Source organism: Boleophthalmus pectinirostris, unplaced genomic scaffold, assembly GCF_026225935.1.
Source record: "Boleophthalmus pectinirostris isolate CB_2022bp ecotype Guang Dong unplaced genomic scaffold, ASM2622593v1 HiC_scaffold_9, whole genome shotgun sequence".
Lineage (NCBI taxonomy): Eukaryota > Metazoa > Chordata > Actinopteri > Gobiiformes > Gobiidae > Boleophthalmus > Boleophthalmus pectinirostris.
In genome coordinates this window covers 11,568,366-11,586,754 of record NW_026571541.1, presented here as the reverse complement: position 1 = coordinate 11,586,754, position 18,389 = coordinate 11,568,366, and the positions used below count along the sequence as shown (strand labels likewise).

Genomic DNA, 18,389 nt, shown 5'->3' with positions numbered 1-18,389 from the left:
TAAAACAAAAACTGTAAAGCTAATCCCAGTCATAATTCTTGATTTAAAAAAAAAAGTGTTACATTAATTTGAGAGAGGTTTTTTTTAATCTGACTGGTGACTTATGCACTTTCTGTTAAGATACAATAAAAATGGATTTATCAGTATATAAACAATGTAATTAATTGTCATTTTGTTATATCACCCAGCCCTAACTGATTTTCTGTTATATCCAACCAGCTACAGAGTAAAGAAAATATGTCTGAAAAGGTCAACATTGAAAATTAAGAAGCTGAAAAATAGCAATAGTTGAAGCCAGTTGTGCAAAGCCTCAAAATATCACAATGGATCAGAGGGAGTCCCACAAAGTCTGAATGATCTGACAGCCCTGTCACACTAACCTGCTTTACATAGATTATCCTCATGCACTGACAATGGAATACTAACGGTAGTACAGGAATGAGTGACGGTGCGGTGAAGCAGGAGGACAGGAGCAACTACATTCTTTGTGTATTTTGGTTTTATCTTTCTGCATGTGCCCACAGTGAGTCCTGTACCCATTAGTAAATAAATAAGTTGTATTTATGATCTATAATTTATGCAGGGCCAATATAACTAGAAACAGATCCACAAATAATGAACCTTATTTGTTTTGGACTGGCTCTACCAACATGACATACTGATCTTATGACTTAAAATACCTAAACTATGACCGTTTTGGTGGTGGCTCTACTGAAACAACTGTGAGAGAATAATACATTTTTTGTTTATTTATACTTACTAACAAAGAAAACACAGGTGGTTAGGTATATATAATTAAAAAGATATTAACCAAATCTGCAATATATTAGTTAAACAGCAAATTACACCATACCATGACTGGTACTGCAGCTCAGTTTTAAACTATAGGAAGTCTTGAATGTTGTGTCACATGAACGCACCCAATAGCTAGGATTAGTTCAGATGCCCTTCCTCATACTTGGGCTTGAGACTAATTTCTAGCTTGTAATGATCAGCATTCAGCACTGTAGAACGTTGAAGAACAGTCCTGTAATTAAATGCATGTTCCTGTAATTAAATGCATTCACACACACACACACACACACACACACACAAATGCCATGTTAAAATTAGTTCTAACCTAAACCTGGACTAGACCAGAGCTAAACCAGGATTAGAACAAGACCAAACCAAGTCTACATCAGAATCAAACTCTAACCCTTAAAAATAGTGAGAAAACCCAAACTTTTTCTATAAAATGTAATATAATATTTTGCCTTGTTGGATAAATTTATTGGCTGTATTGGAGAGTGCTGTGAAGTGGTGATCCGATATGCTTTGTTCTGTAAAAGTGCATATCATGCTTGTCTTCAGTTACAATCAATGCAGTGACATTGATTTGGTGAGATGCTCTGGTAGAATAGACTTTTTATAGCTACATAATTTATATTGCCAGATAACAAATAGAAAAGCACCAGTGAAAGTATTTTGACTTATACAAAATGTATTAATCCACAAGGGAAATTATATGGATACAGTAGCTCACATCAGTATATGTAAATAAAGAGCAACAATATAACTGCTAATAATAAATTCTAAATATGCAGCAAAAATCATAATAGGCATATTTGTTCAAACGTATTTGTTAATGTTAAATGAATTTATCAAAAATTTAACACAATAACACAGACAGGAGCATTGCACATATAAGGTAAATACCATTGTTATTATAATGAACTACGCTATGAACACATCTGCAATCTTGAAACCTCAAATGCTTCTAAAAAAAAAAGTGAGTTTACACCACTTATTTCGTTCATATTGCTCATGCTACATCAAATACACATGAAAATAAACGATCTAAAACATCTCAGGAAGTCTTATTATCCTTTCTTTGACACACCTATGGAGGAGGAAGCCCGGCAGTGCAAATGTCACGCCAGTTCACGGATATACTCACAGACACGCAGGGACTGGAGGTAGTACTCGGGGTAGGAGACCGCTGGACCGTCACAAGCGCCATCGTGTCCCACGCTGATCAGGCCCGGATCGCGGTCACCTCAGCCAGAAAAGTCCCTGTATGCGCATATTATGGTTCGGCTGGGGGAAAATATGCCGAGTTCTCCCGGTTATTTCCTCGCTCGCTGTCCAGCTGCTCCCAGAAGTGTAAAGTAAAGAGAGATACGAAGTAAACATCCGGTTTCGGAATTTCAAAATAAAACTAAATTAGCACAAAACCACTTAAACCTCACACTTTTTTCCTTCTAAAGCGATATTAAATAACATTTCTCTTTACGTAAAATAATTGTACACAGCCTAGTATAGTGTCAATTAAGCATTTCCAGTTTTAAGTGCTTAAATAAAGTTTTAACGATTGGTAAAGTTTTTATTTAGAGTGTGTCCGGTTAGCTTTACACTGATGGAATGCCTCGCCGGTTTTCTGCGCATGCGTAGTAGCAGCCAGCTGTCAACCTTCTGCTTCAGGCAACCACCATTCACCCAAAGGCTGTTATAGATTCTCCAATTAAGCTACAGTTCAACAAGGAATTTCTCTTACAGCTTGGAGTCGATATAAAAGTTAATTAAAATAACACACACATGAGATTTTTTATTTTTTTATTTTTTTATGAATTATATAGCCAAAGCTAAAAGTAAAACCAACCTTATTCTTCCACCATGAAGATTGTTTTTTTTTGCATGACTGGGCTGCATGGCTGGGTGTGTGTTGCATAACTTTGCTGTCATAAAAATAAAATGCATGCAGTTTTGTATATACAGACAAGGAATTTGTCAAAGGAATGTCAAAATGTAATGGAAAATCAGGTTGGATATTGGTATATTGCAAGCAAATTTAATTGTTCAGCAACAATAACATATTTAATAATGTCATGCCACTGTGAATGTACTGAAACTGTAAACATTTTTTTTTTTTGTACAATGCACCTGCACCCAAATAGCTCTGTACTTTCCCAGATTGATTTCTCTCTGGTTGTTATTAGGTGTCATGGGTTATCCTTCATGAAAAATGCATGTGTGTTCTTGGATCTAAGACCTGACATGACATTTTTATGTTTTCTCAGACCGGTCCATCTCCCTCGGGAGATGAGGATGGGGGTGCGATCTCTGGCGCTGGGGGAGGAGTGGAGGACACTGTGATGGAGGAGTCAGGAGAGGGTCACAGCTAGGAGGTTAGAGGAGAGGAAATAGGAAATGATTCTCTCAAGCATTTGACATAGCTTCTAAAAAGGCATTTGAAAAGTTGCCTAATGTGTGTAATGAAGTAAGTGTAATTAATCCCATAAAAGTCAGGAGGATAAAAGAGATAATGCACTGGCATTAACTTCAAATCCAAGATCAAATAAGCAACACATTAGAAAACAATATAAGGGCTAACCAAGTTGAAGTTTAGGGTATGTTCTCACTAATTTGGTCTAATTTTTAATTCTAATTTAAGACCACTTTACTCCTAATATGTACTTGATTTGGTCCTGGTCCTTGGTTTAGAGCTTATTCAGTCCTGGTCTAGTCCAGGTTCAGTTTCAAGTTTAGTCCTGTTTAGTCTGTATTCGCACAGAGTGAATGTGCAAGACTAAACCAAAGCTATATTTGAACCATGGAGCTGGACCAAATCATGGACTACACATTTTCATCAAACTGAAACTAAAATGAAGTCATATAAATCAGGTAGAAGTTGATTTTAAAAATGAATTGAGAGTCCCAAGCACCACCAGAACCCCTCACCTCCATTTGAGAACCACCCCATTACAAAAGCTATTCCAGAAATGGCAATATGTCCCTATAGTCCCCCAAGGTGTTGGATATACCCCCTCTGATAGGACAGGGGTCTCATTTCAGCCCACATCATCGCATTATCTGGGTCACTGCCTCCTCTCTCACTCTATTTCTCTTCATTTCTTTTTCCCCTCTCCTTTCCTCTCTCTCTCTCTCACCCCTCCTCCATCTTATATTGATCACTTAAACCATTGAAACAAATAGAAGACCCATTAGCTACCAGTGAAGCATTATTTACAAGAAAAGTGATTGTTAAGTACTTGACGTTGCAGTAAATTTGCACCATAAGATAAAGCAATTGCATATGGGATAATGAATGAGAAAATGCAAATGGTAAAACTTATTAGCGTCTAGCCTTGACAGGTTGATTGATGGTGTATTCATCCAATGTGCTACGCTCACTGCATCCTCAACATTGCATCTGTCCAGCCAGCCATGGGAGAAAAAGATCACCGCTTCTAACCAATTTTGCCTCTGTATTAGGCTATTTATTTGACTGACAAAAGACCAGCTGGTGTTTGAATTGTGCAGAAAGAAGAGTGGAGAGAGTGCAGGTGGCAGTGGACAGGTATAGGGCTAGGGAAATGCATAGAGAGATTGACAAAATGAGATTAGGATTAGCAAAAAGGGGATGAGTTGGTATCAGGGATTTAGCAGTACAGAAGAGATTCCTGCTCTAATTAAGGACCTGGAGATTTGAACACAGTAGGTAGTCTTTTGTATATATGGGGCTTGACGATGAGGTATAATTTTTTCATCAATTGGATTTCAAGTTGAAAATCTTTCCTGGGTCAAAAGTGTAACCAAATTATTCAAATTACACTCAAAAATATGATTAAGTAAAGCAAAAACAGCAGGCATAAGGATAGAAAATAAGTAAGATGTGCACAAGAAATAGTCAGTAGTAGTCAGATGTTGGGACTTGCAAGTCAAGACTTGGACTCAAGTCAGACTTGAGTCACTATTTTTAGGATTTGAGACTTGACTTGATAAAATACAAAAGATTTGGGACTTGATTTAGACTTGAAGCTTAATGACTTGGGACTTGACTCGGACTTTAGGCTTGTGACTTAAGAAGACTTGATGATTCTCCTAAAAAAATATGTTTTTAGAAAATACTTTTCTCTTTACAGTTGATAAATGTGGTGCTTAATTTTACAGGAACAAACTGGAACATGTCCCTCACACTTCTGTTTGGTACTTTGGGTGGAAATGAAGTACTGTGATACTCAAAAGTACTACAGTAATACACAGTACAATAAAGTCAAACAGAGGGAACTATAAAGAACATGATCCTTCCATTTCAGTGCAAACTACACGACAAAATAACTGTAATTAAGCACTTTTAAATCTGAATTCTTTCAATTCTACCCATAATGATTCACACTGAGATCTTGTCAGGACATTTAAAAAGGAAAAATGTCCATTTCTAAAACTCTTATTTACTCATATTTAAATATACCATGACATTTTAAGTACAATTTAGTTTAAAATGTATATAAATCGTAAATATTTAAGATATATTTGGTACTTTTTTGGTTAAAGACTTGAAATGACTTGAGGCTCAAAGCAGATGACTTGGACTTGACTTGGACTTATGGGCCAGTAACTCGAGACTCGACTTGGACTTGCCTCTCTTCAATTTGGGACTTGACTCTGACTTGAGGTCAGAGGCTTGAGACTTACTGGAGACTTGCAAAACAACAACTTAGTCCCACCTCTGGTAGTAGTATTACTATATGTACAATACTTACATTAGCAGTAGCAGTAGTAGTATTGTATATTATTGTAGTATAAAAAGAGACATTAATATTGGTTATGTGTAGGTCTAATGGTATTGCACACAGGCAAACAACAATTGACCTATTGTTATTATTTCTCATAGAGTTATTAGTTGTATTATTTATAGTAATAGTAGTTCAGCTGTATATATATTTAATTACTTCAGACGGTACTACTTACTTGAGGAATAGTTGTTGGATGTAACATTATTTTATACACAAACTTGTACACACTGAAAAACAAGCAAAATGTTTAACCAAAGAAATTACTTTATTGCAAACATTATGTAACACAAAGTTATGAATTTAAACAACCTTTGCACTACAGCATGCACTGAAACGTCTGTCCACACCCTGAGCTTAACGCTGTGCTCCACGGAGCTCTAGTGCCCCTGGTGGTGAACCTCAGCCAATGCAGTTAATGTGAGAAATGTTAAACTCCAGAAGCTGATAGCTGTACTAAACCAACAGAGGGAGACAAGAGCATGTTCAAAAATCACAGCTGGACCAAAGCTGAAACTGTCTTTGAAATTCACATGTTGGATATACAAGCCCTACATATTTAGGCTGAGGTCTTCTCTCAGTCAGAAAACACACAGTCAAACGGGGAGTGCTCCATCATGTTCAATTATACACCTTCACCAGAATTATTTGGAAAATGTCAGACCTGCAATTGTAAATCTACTGAACAAAAGGTAAAAAGTAGCTGTTAACTTGAAAACTACCACTTGCTGTGGGTGACTCAAACATGTTCTGGTATGTTTTTGATGAGGTAACAGCATTATAACATGTCTTAAAGCCATATTATAATGTTGTATAATGTTAATTATGTTGTCACTCTTTTCCTATTTAATTGTTTTATGCTGATCCAAAATTTGGGGTTCAATATTTTAAATATCTCAGTTAACATAAAAAATATCATATAAACGGCGAAAGTTGTAGCCTACAATCCTCATGCAATGGATAAGTTTGTGCAACCACAGCTCGCCCAATGACACAATGCTTCCGTGCCACCACTGTGCCACGTTGTCGGTCTTGGTTCTCAGAGGTAGCCTAAACACTTTTGTTGACCAAGGAACAGTGAACACATTTCCTTGGGTTTAACGACGACATCTTTAGGACTTTTCACTTTCAAACCTATTATATTAAGTTTGGATCTGTTAATTGCAATGACACCGGTGCCAATTCACCCATTGTTTTTGGTTATTCTTCTTTACTACTAGACATAAGGACTTAGGGCCCCAGAGCCTGGCCACCATCAAATGAACTGTAGTGTGCGCGATGTGGAAACGAGAGAGTGGCTTTGACCGCGAGAAGAGCTGCGCCTCGTGTGTGGAGATAAGACGCATTCTCCCCCCGTGCGAAATGAGTTCATTAGACGCGTGAGAGACAGACACAGCGGGCGAGCGAGCTCCAGGAGGACAGATAAAGGCCCAGGCGACAGATCGGGACGGGGAAAAAGCACTTTCATTTCCGGTTCTTCACAGGTAAGTAGTATCTTAAAATCAACAGACAGAGAGAGGGAGAGGGAGAGAGAGAGAGAGAGAGAGAGAGAGAGAGAGAGAGAGAGAGAGAGAGAGAGAGAGAGAGGCAAGTAGTTGATCGAGCAAGTTAAAGAGCTAAATGCCAAGATTTGCTGTCAAAATAGTGACCTTCAACTAGACTGCTGTCAAAAATATTTATATGAGAACTGGAGGATTGGGGAAGGACCAGATATGTCAAATAATGTTGTGAGAGTGGGGAGTAGAAAATGAAACAAAGGGTTCTGTGCTGTAAGTTCTGAAGGATTTTTCTTTAAAAAAAAAAGAAAATTACTAGATGAAAATATAGTACAAATACATAATAATTATGCATTAGTCTTGGGTAGAGCACTATAAACTATTGTAGCCACAGCAGCCCAATGGAACCAATGGATGAGAGGCTGCCAATCTATGCCATGGCCCCATCTAACTACAACCAACACACGCACACACGCACAGACACAGACACAGACATACACACACACACCACACTCAAACTGAGCAATGTGCTAACCACTCAACAACAGTTGTGCCCCAGTGTGGCACCAGATATTCCAGCGTTCTCTCATCCAAGTCCTCACCAGGCCTGGCCTGACTAACCTCGGACATTTGAGGAGATCGGGCTTTGACAAAGAGGTATGCACACAAAATGATCTGAATGTAATGGGGTAGTATCTTTTCTGATGGGAAGGTCCACCACCTACATCCTATGTCTTAGAGATGTTATTGTTATTAATTTGCCTTTATGTTCCAGTATGGCCTTAAATTTACATATATATCTTGCATTTGCATATATAAGTGGCAGACCCACCACCAGAAAAGTTACATAATGCACCTTTAATCAACATGATAAAAGGCTGCATTCAAAGACTATATATGGACTTATTCACCAATATACAGTCTATGTCTGCACTCTCACTTGTCATGGTTTGACCCTACTTTTAGCGAACAGTTTAGTTCTTTAGTCTTGGTTTGGTTTTGTTCTAGTTCAGGTGTATTCCTGCTCAATGTGGTGTGTGCACACACATGAATGCACCCTAATATTTGGGTCAAGACAGAATAATTTAATTGAAAAATACACAATACATTAAATGTTGACAGTTTGTGGGATGGATTATATATTTCATATGAGCACTGGGCAGGGAGACCTACAGTATATATGTGCAGTGGGACTTCTTCTTGATGAGTTGTGGATAGTAAAAGAGAGAGAGTGAAGGCAGATAGGTGCAGGTACAGCAGGAGGGGGTGGGCTGTGGAGTGGGGGGCACCAGGCTGCTGTTTAATATAGATCTGCTCCGATAAGGTCAATACAGAGACCACACAATGTGCCCATCAACCACGAGCAGCGAGGTGAGAGGAAATTGCCACAATAAAACCACACACAAACTCACACAGGAGGAGTATATGAGGAGAGGGAAGACAGCCTGGTATAAAATGAGGAAAAGCAAAGAGATATTTGCATTTCTTGTGCATCTTTCCAGGCATATTGAACTCTTTTAGGTCCAGTCTAAACACTATCCCTGCAAGGAAATTTGTTCTCAATATTTGACCCATTATTCAATACCGCTCGGGCAATCTGTCAGGAGCAGTACAGTGCTCTGGGGGAGCCACCTTTAGATCTTGAGCCAGGCTGGAAGATTCACTTATATTGTGCTCTGGATTGATGGGGGAAACTGGAGCAAGAGATTAACATATGCTTTATTTTGGTCCAAAACATCTGATTGCAAAAGAATCCTAAAAGTGGTAGTAGAGTGAAAGGTACAAATGTATTTATTAGAGCATTTTTTGTTACATGAATGTTAGTAACATTTGACTTACCTTTGATTAAAGACTTTATAATAAAGCTTACTTTAGAAACAGTGTTTTTTTCCCCTTGAACATTATTATAAAGTAAAAGTCAAATGTCAATTGTAACTACGCAAATAAAGATAACACATGTATTTTCTCCCATATATCTTTATTATCTGTTATTACCATATATTTATTTATATATATATTTATTCTATACAGATGTGTTTCTCAATACATTTTAGACATACATAGATTTTACATAGGCTTCAGAGGTCAGAGAGAGAGGCAAAGGGGAGTCGACTTCCTTCATCGGATATTTTGGCAGTTAACGAGACAACAGGAGGTTACATAGACAGACGTACAAACTACATACAAGTGAATGCATGCACACACACACACACACACACACACACGCATACAGGAGACAGGCTTGCACTAAATATACTATTACACAATATCATAGGTTTGACTAGTAAATACACATTAAGGTACAGTACTCGCCATAGTAACCTGCTCCTATTGACTGACACACACACGCTCACACACAACTGATTCTCATATAGGCACATGGTCACGCACACTCATTTTTGGTCCAAAGTAAATAGTGTATTCTGAGTTTATGACATTAATGACATTATTATTACTATTAGCTCTAATCCTTATTTGGCTTCTACTACTAAAGCACAGAATGATCCGGGACTCCACAAGGGTCAGTATTGAGACACATGGAGTTTACAATATATTAATAAATCAAATAAATATATATCTTCTTATATTGCAATCAAAATTCTAAATTGGGTTAGCTTTGTTGTGGTTCTGTGAACAGTCTATCTTTTCTATACATTATAATTGCCATGTATCCTGTATAGTGCTTCACAGTGTTGGATGCTTGCTATGTCCCTTTGTCAAATTAACCACAACAAACAGACAAAATAATGTTGACAATGACAATGAACGCATCTAAAACAGCATTTGAGTCTTCAGAAATATGGAAACAAACAGATATATATATTTGGCTTTAGCAACAAATGTAAAAGATACCTGAATTTTGCTACTTTTGAAATGCATAACTTAACAGTAGAGTATAAAAATACAACCATAACAGTTGAAGCAGTGAGAGTGAAATTATTTTATGTACTGACAGAATTATTCTTTGTGAAAGAAATTCAGAATAGAAAAATGGCTGCCTCCTTGAAGAAATAGTACAGTATTTTCTTTAGAATAAGATGTAACAGGTAGTATTGTATAGAGAAGCAAACAGGAGCACTGAACAGTCTTTTGTCTGGGGCAAAATGCTGGAGGTCAAAGACAAGGCAGATGTGAAGACGGGGGGGAGCAGAGAGGGGGCAGCGGCTGTGATTGACAGCTGTTAGAGTACTATGTGTCCTGAGAGGACTGGAGGTCAAAGGTCTCACAGTATGGATGCCATGATGGATACTAATAATAGTCTGTAGTGAACTACAGAATTGACAGATCCTGTGAGAGCAGCTGGACTTCATCACAAAATATGTAATTTAAAGTGTTTGAATGGAACTAAAAAGAAAACTATTAAGGGATGTGCTATTTTAAAAGTTTAACTTATGAGCTAAACATGCTTTTAGGGCTGTGTTCATGAAAAGCAACATTAAACGAAGGAGCAAATGTGGTGATTTGAATCCTGCTCTATTAATAATGTTCTGTCCTTTGGCAAGACACTGCTCCTATGAATCTGCCAGTGTGGCCATGTATTTATTGGTGATTGAAGAAGTGGAGGATATACTAGGTCAGAAGAATGAAACTTTTTTTTTCCCTAGAACCACAAAGGAGTGAAGAGTGTCTAAAAAGGCACTATAGAGGGATTATCAGAGTACTTGGCACTCTACTGTGCATGTCTTCTGCAAAAAGAGCCACTGTCCTGTCTAGTATCATGTCAGTGTCTTGTAGGATTTCATCAGATTTCAGCCACTCACTAATGTTCATTTAGCATAACTTATTTTATCACACGGTGATAAACTGTTTGAGTGTGCTGATAACAGCGCTAGATAACGTTACAATCTCATGTTAACCACACAGACAGCGGCGCTTTCTGCACTCAGGCTGTGCATGCATCTGCATTGTTGATAAACAAATAATTTGTCTATACAAACTCTATGCATTTTTGTACAATATTGTAAAGCTGAAAAGGGGTGAATACTGCATTTTCTGTATAAAATTACTTTATTATGGCTCTTCAGGACCACCAGTCTTCACAAGTATCTTTTTTGAGGCACACAGGTAATACACACACATTCAGTGGTTGAAGTGGCATTGCTACTGTTTGCTTCTCTTAATTTTATGGAGTAACAGTGAAAAATAACAGATTTTCGAATAAGTATCCCTAAACTTAAATAAAAGCTTATTGGTTTGTTGCTCAAAACATGGACAATAAAGGTTAAGAACCAAATGAGCCTAAAGAAAACATGAAGGAGAGGTATGGTAAGAGGCAAAGGCGGTGAAAGGTAGCCCCCTTGTCCTGTAGTTTTGCAATGTAACCAGTAGAGGGCGCTCTCTGCAGTGTCTAGAGCGGCGCCTCTTTCTGGTCAGGTTTGGTCAGACTGCGTTGGTCACTATGTAGTCTCTGTGGTGCTCACTGGACGGCACTGGTGTGATGCTCTTCAAGAGGCGCTAAAAGAATTGGGGGAAATGGAAAGTAAAAAGTATTAAAAACATGCTCACAAGTAAAGAGGAAAAATACATTCTCTATTACTGTTATTATTACATACTATCATAAAAACAATGGTGAGAATAATTATTACATGTACTATTGCTACTGCTAACACTATTGGAGATTTATAATACCTATACCTTATTAACCATAAAAACTCATGAAGAAATACTTAATTCATTCAACAGTTTGTTAAGAAAAAAATCAGGCTTACTAATAACTCTTAATAACTTAACTCTAATAACTTAATAATTATCCTAATTCTAGTCTAATATATTCATTAAGTAGTTAAAAGCCTGAATAATTTGTAATAAATTATTAATAAACTATTTGTTCATTATGAATTAAGTCACTGAACTAAAATTATGCTTGAAATTATTATTCATTCACATAATAACATTTAGTATTTTTTGAAGGCTACAATTGAGCAATTTGAATGAATACATATGAATAGGTTTGTTTTGTATAGGCCTTAAGAATATTAATGATGAAAACTGTATTGTGCTGTATTACATAAGTTCAGGTTGCTTCACCTCACTGCCACACAGTCAGTCCATGTTAACACCTTTAGTATGTGGAACAAAGCGTGTTACAGCGGACATAAACAAACCCATGATCTGGTTAGGCTCTGCTGACTCGGTACATTTCATGAGGCCTGGACACAAAGCCTGACTTCAGTGTGGAGAGGTGCCATTGTGTCTACTGACAGGAGAGTCAACACATGAGACTGGTCTAAGCCTTCTCCCTCTCCTAGTCTCATGAAAATAAAGGGATGAAATTACAACCATTTCATGTGTTATGTGAATGTGAATCATACATTTCTGACCATATGAGGACATGTATTTCAAATGTTCAAAAAGTGAAAGGTAGTAAATTTAACATAATTAGATAATAAAGGGGATGCTCGGTCTGTGCGCTATACAAAAATGTGTTTAATGAATTCAAGATGTTAATGTAAGGTGTCCTTGTTGCATTGTGTCTGTTGTTTCTACAGTATATTGTGCACTAGGGCTGTACCAAAAATCGAAAGATTGATAAACTGCGATTTCTATTTTGGTAGATCTCGATGATAATGTGTGTGCATTTTAATTGACAGGTCTACAGCCAGTTATGTGGCAGTAAGAGCGCCCGCTGCTGCAGTGGATTTACCTCTGTCTAGTTTAGGAAAATGCAGCCTGAGCCAAAACGCAGCCCTTTATGTCTCTCCTCATGTGTGTTCACATGTTCAAGATTTGACTTAAATCTGCTAAATTTTCTTAAAAGTCCAGTGTCTCTCTTCCTCTGTCTCTCTGTGGGCATCTGTCTTGATTGTGTGTGTGCATTTGTTTCTGTGTGTGCACTGTTGTCTCCCCACTCTCCCTCCCTCTCTCCAGTTGCAGCTCCTCACTTTTTCCCTGTCTTTCTCTTTGCTTCTTATCACTATAATCCAACTTAGTAAACAACTATTTTCTCACCATTTCTGAGTGAAACTTAAGTCCTGATTTAGCGCACTGACATCGTACAAGTTTGTAACGGTAGCGCACATATAAATGTTTCTGCTGTGGATGCATTTATGTTGAATATATTGTAAAAACTTATTTCAAACTTTAAATGTGAATTTCTCCGGAAATGTTGGTCCTATCAACATAAAACAAAAACTGCTTTTTATGCCTTAAGTCAATATGTGCATGTTTTAATAAGATGGAAGAAGATCGCACTGAGGTCTCTCAATATAACAGAAAAAAAAAAGTGATTATTATTTTTTTCCCCATATCGCCCAGACCTACTGTACACGACTATATGAAGTTTACTGGTAATGAGTTATTTTATTTGAAGCTCTTTGAGATTTACCTTCAAATGTTAAGTGCATTATGAATAAAAGTTTAATTTTACATTACTTTATTTTTTATAATGTAAGTGGTCCAAAGACAACTAGCTCTAAATCTATGCCATAGACTGTGTAAAGAAGTGGACTAAGGGAGTGGATCACCAATAGCGCTTTGCTTCAGTCAAATAAAGCTCACGAGGCTAGCAGTTATAGGAATGACAAAATGATGAAATAAAACTACCAGGAGAATGAACAGTGGGTTAATATGAACATTTTAAGGTCAGAATGATGAGGCTCACTGCTCACTGTAGTGATTATGGAAAGAGGGGCGACATTTTTCATTTTCCTATTTGGAATGAGTTGGCTCGCAGGTTAGCTATGGCCGTTTATATGTACAGTCTATGGTCTAGGCTCAAGCAGTTGACCCAACATATGACCTGTTTTGCCGAGTTATTTTTTAATAAATAAAAAGGGGCTGAACCTGTTTGAAGGTGCCTTTTGCATTGAGCAGGTGGTAGACCATGTATATAGGCACACAGATGAAGGAGGACACGCCGATGCAGTACCCCAGGACTGTGGTCCACTGAGGGTAGTGGTAATTGAACAACTTCACATCAGGAGGGAACGCCAGGAAACTGATAATGATGAACTTAAGAGAAAAAACAGAAAATTTAGATTAACAGGGTGACAACAGGAGGACAAAAGATTCCATATTTTGCTTCATATATCTGACATCTTCTGCATGTTTCTAAAATGTAGCAGTACAAATTAAGAAAAAAAAACAAAACATAGGAAATGAAACATACACACATTTAGCTGATAATGTATCTATACTGTATATGTATAGGGTTATATGTTAGAGTTTTGGTGCACTTGCTTCATATTGCATTCTTAATTCACTGAAGCTTCTCTGATGACCACTAATCATTCACACACACACGCACACACACACACCACATTCATACTAGGCACTGTGGGTGAAGTATCTTGCCCAAGGACACAACAACAGTTTGTATTAGAGTCACTGCTGCCCCACTTTGGCATCTGATATTCACAGTGGTCTCCCATCCAAGTACTAACCAGGCCCAACCTTGTTTAGCTTCAGAGATCAGATGAGTTTGGGCATCCTCCTCAAAGTAGTATAATGAAGTGTTAAATATTACAGTAAAATAAATATTGTGAACCTTACCAGAAGAAATATGGGGCAGATAGCAACCCAGCAAATTCTCCAGAACCACCCGGGGTAGAAGCCAAGCATGTAGTGCACGTCATTACAGAAGCGAGTGGTACCTGCAGCACAAAGAAATACAACACTAACTTTTATTGTGTGAGTCAAATACCAATGATGCCAACAAATTCATCTATATTGGAACTTGAAACTAACAATTATCTTAAAGGTCACATACTACGCAAAACTGACTTTTGTGAGCTTTAAGCCATGTTAGAATGTTACTACCTCCACCAAAACATGTCTTTTGTTTAATTCACACATAACATAGGGTAATACGAGCCCTTTAAAAATTAAGTAAAGTTAAATGTTAAATCAGTAAAATCTTCCAATACTCTCACCATAAAACCAGGAGACAGCGATGACCTCCAGAAGAACCACAGTGATAACAGTTGGACCTGTGGCATACTCCTCGAATAACTTCACCACAAAAGCTCCGCCCTGAAATTCATTTCAAACAGATTTCCAATTTGTAACATTTGTAATTAAAGTAATGTTCATTATCAGATAGACTTTTATACCATGACTTACATATGTAAGAGTGGAGAGAGCCCCGAGGTAGCAGACGCAGACGAGACCAAAGACGAACAGCTCACGTCTCTTAGCGAGAACGTGAGGAAACTCGTCCAACATGGCAGTTATCACCCCCTCCAGACCTGCAAACTGGAGACACGAACAGCACATGAAAGAGTTTTATTGAAGTAAGAAGGACTCATTTGACTTATGGTTAATACATTTTTGGTGAGATTATAGGTGTAATGTAGTCTATGTAGCCTTATTTCATATTTGACATGTGTAAGTAACTCATCAAAGGGAACTTTTTTTAAACTTATGATCTATCTTAGCAGCAGTTGCTGTGACACCTGAATTAATTATAATGTTAAAGAGACAGTTCAGAATTTTGGACATGAGACCTCATTTCCTGGTGAGCCAGAGTGTTGGAGATGTGTGGAGACACTTTTTTAAAATATTCCATCCAGTCCTTGTATTTGCAGAGGACGTTGGTGCTAGGCTAGTGCATGTCAATGGCCACAGTTATTCCGCCACTAAAAACAGTCTTACCCACTCCACAAAGCACCTGAAGCAAATCTATTATTATGCCAGACTGTCAATATAAATGTCTGTGTTGATAGAATAATGTTTGAAATAAAACTAACCTTGCATTGCATGAATCGTTGCATGTTGAGGGACTATTTTCTCATATATCAGTCCGCCGCTGCCAAGTCTATCAGGAAGTACAACTCACTGCTTCTGCTCAGACATAAATCCTTCAAATGCAAGGTTGGTTTTACTTCTAAAATTATTCTATCAACACAGACATTCACATCGACAGTCTGACGTTATAATAGATTTACTTTGGGTGCTTTGTGGAGTGGGTAAGACTGTTTTCGTAGCAGGCTAACTATGCCTATGGCTACTATTGACATGCGCTAGCCTAGCACCAGCGACCTTTGCAAATACAAGGATCTATGTATTTGACACTTTAACACTCTAACTAACTAGGAAATAAGGCCCTATGTTCAAAATTCCAAACTGTCCCTTTAAAAGTTTTCAGGTGGATGGTCCAACAACTTCCTTTTTCCACAAAATGGCATAAAATTTACCCTTCATGGAGACAACCATGTGACACCACAAATCCAAGTAATGTTTGGAGTAATAAAAACATCTATAACTGAATAAATGAAAGACAGCTAAGTGTAATGCCATTTTGTAGAACATTCCTGGTACAACAATAGTATTTTCATTAGGCAAACGGGTGACGGACCCTCCACCAGTGGCAATACTGAAAGTAGTATGAAAGATCAATGAATCAAAATAAGATATGGCCAATATTAATTTAACTATGTACATGCAAACAAATATGAAACTATATCTAGACTTTATTAGTCCACCTCCTGCGTGTAAGGCCTAGTATTACACAAGGGACAAAAAAAAATAAAAATACCAAAAACGTTAAGCTGCAGCAGCATTAAAAACATGTACAATGAGAGGTGGCTGTAATATCCTCTGATTCAGTCCTGATTATCACAGAGCGATAAGAGCCGCAGCCCTGTCTCCAGCTGGCTGCGTTTGACCAGATAAACTCAGCCCTCAGCGGAGACAATATCACCTCTGTGCTCCCGTATCACTGCCATATCGCATTGTTTTTTCTGCTCCGTTATTCAAAAGGACAAATAATATCCACAGTTACTATGAAGGAGCAACAGGTAAATACAAGGCTGTTTCTAGGGCCTAAAAAGCATAGAAGAGCTCGCCAACAGTGCAGACATTAAACAGACTGGAGCAGATGCAAGCCAAGGTTTCCCATTAACGATGGTGTAGTTTAGTTTACAAATTATGATATCATATTTAAAGGCACTGTACTTGATTTTTACTATCTTAAAACATGAACAACAGAACTGATTTGTTTTCAACAGTTTGCAGTGGTCCAGGCATCCTATTTATTAACAGAAATTAGTTTTTAAGTGCAGTTTGGGAACCCCTGGTCTACAGAACAACCAATAATTAATTTGTAATCAGTGTTTTTTTTTATTTTTATTAATTAATAAATTGTTGTTTTATTAGTAGAGGAAATAAGTGACAAAAAATTGTATAAAGATAATTATTTGGTAACACTATATAAGTACACTTTTCATGTCTTTATAAAGCATGAGCAAATACTTGATTCATTATGGAGAAATACCAGTACTTTATTAAAAATTCATTAGTAACTACTTACTAACCCTAACTCTAATTGCTAATCCTAAAAGGGGTGTCTTTTTTCATAATATCAAAACATATTTGAAGCTGAGGGCCACAGACGAGTAGCCAGGCTGGTGCCACCTAGTGTCTCCGCTCAATTTCATTAGTCCTCCAGCGACTATGTCAGGAATTGGAATACATTAGACAGTTTGCAAGAAGCCTGGAAGTGTGCATTCGGGCACCAGCTAATCAGTGAAGAGCCATACATTCTGTGTTGGCAACGATTCCCGAGATTCAGGATTTAAAGCTGGAACAAAGAGAATGTTTGATGAACATTATCAAGGGGAAAGACGTTATTGGCATTCTTCCAACGGGATTTTGGAAAAGCTTAATATACCAGTTAGCCCTGTTAGTGGTGCATTACATACGTCACGACCAAATAGCAGTGATTGGTTAAATGAAAAAAAGTACCCACCTACTGTCGAGCGAATGAATTCTAATACTGCGATGTTTCACTTTGTAGACACCGGCTAATGAATCAGGCTAACAGACCAGTGTCGACACCGTGAATCATTCCCATTGGTGCATTTTACAGTTTTGACAGGCTCTGTACCTGTACCTTTAATAAGTCTTGGGCCCGTATTACAATACAGTGTGATGTTATTCATGTTATACAGGTAGAATCAATTCACTTTGTAGTAAAAAGTACTGCCAGTTTAGTGGAAGGCATGAGGACCAAAGCTTTTTAACCATCTGCCCTAAACCCTTAATTAAGTAGGTACTAAGCCTGAATCATTCTTAATCATTGGTAATAAACTACTTGTGCATTATAAATTAAGTCTTTGTTCATGCTTTTTTAAGGCTAATTACCGACCAAAGACTCAAATATGGATCACTTGTGCCACTAAACTCTGAGTTTAAACCGCATGTGAACTAGTGGGTGAGCTGAGGTTAGACTGGACTCACTGTACTGTCCAGACCCAACATGATGATCATTAAGAAGAAAATTATGGCGAAAAACGTGGCGGCTGGCATGTTGGCAATGGCTTCTGCATAAATGATGAACAGCAGGCTCGGGCCTATAAAAAGAAAAGAGGGGATTGACTGTTAGAAGATAAACTTAGCT

The 18,389-nt window shown here is 37.6% G+C and overlaps 2 protein-coding genes across 3 annotated transcripts in view; both read right to left on the bottom strand.

The window, feature by feature from the left end:
* The window catches only part of ssh2a (slingshot protein phosphatase 2a), a 55,499-nt gene extending 53,349 nt beyond the window's left edge, over window positions 1-2,150 (bottom strand). The window contains exon 1 of the mRNA XM_020923977.2: window positions 1,940-2,150. Within this exon, the coding sequence (XP_020779636.2) occupies window positions 1,940-2,002 (63 nt within the window). The 5' untranslated portion in view covers window positions 2,003-2,150. The remainder of the gene's footprint in view (window positions 1-1,939) is intronic.
* Window positions 2,151-10,925: 8,775 nt separating this feature from the next.
* Window positions 10,926-18,389, bottom strand: part of slc6a4a (solute carrier family 6 member 4a) — a 31,274-nt gene continuing 23,810 nt past the window's right edge. For both annotated transcript variants that reach the window (XM_055166956.1, XM_055166954.1), the window contains 6 exons: window positions 18,230-18,342; window positions 15,113-15,244; window positions 14,923-15,022; window positions 14,543-14,643; window positions 13,835-14,002; window positions 10,926-11,506 (listed from right to left, as the gene is read on the bottom strand). In XM_055166956.1, the coding sequence (XP_055022931.1) occupies window positions 11,432-11,506; window positions 13,835-14,002; window positions 14,543-14,643; window positions 14,923-15,022; window positions 15,113-15,244; window positions 18,230-18,342 (689 nt within the window). In that variant the 3' untranslated portion in view covers window positions 10,926-11,431. The remainder of the gene's footprint in view (window positions 11,507-13,834; window positions 14,003-14,542; window positions 14,644-14,922; window positions 15,023-15,112; window positions 15,245-18,229; window positions 18,343-18,389) is intronic.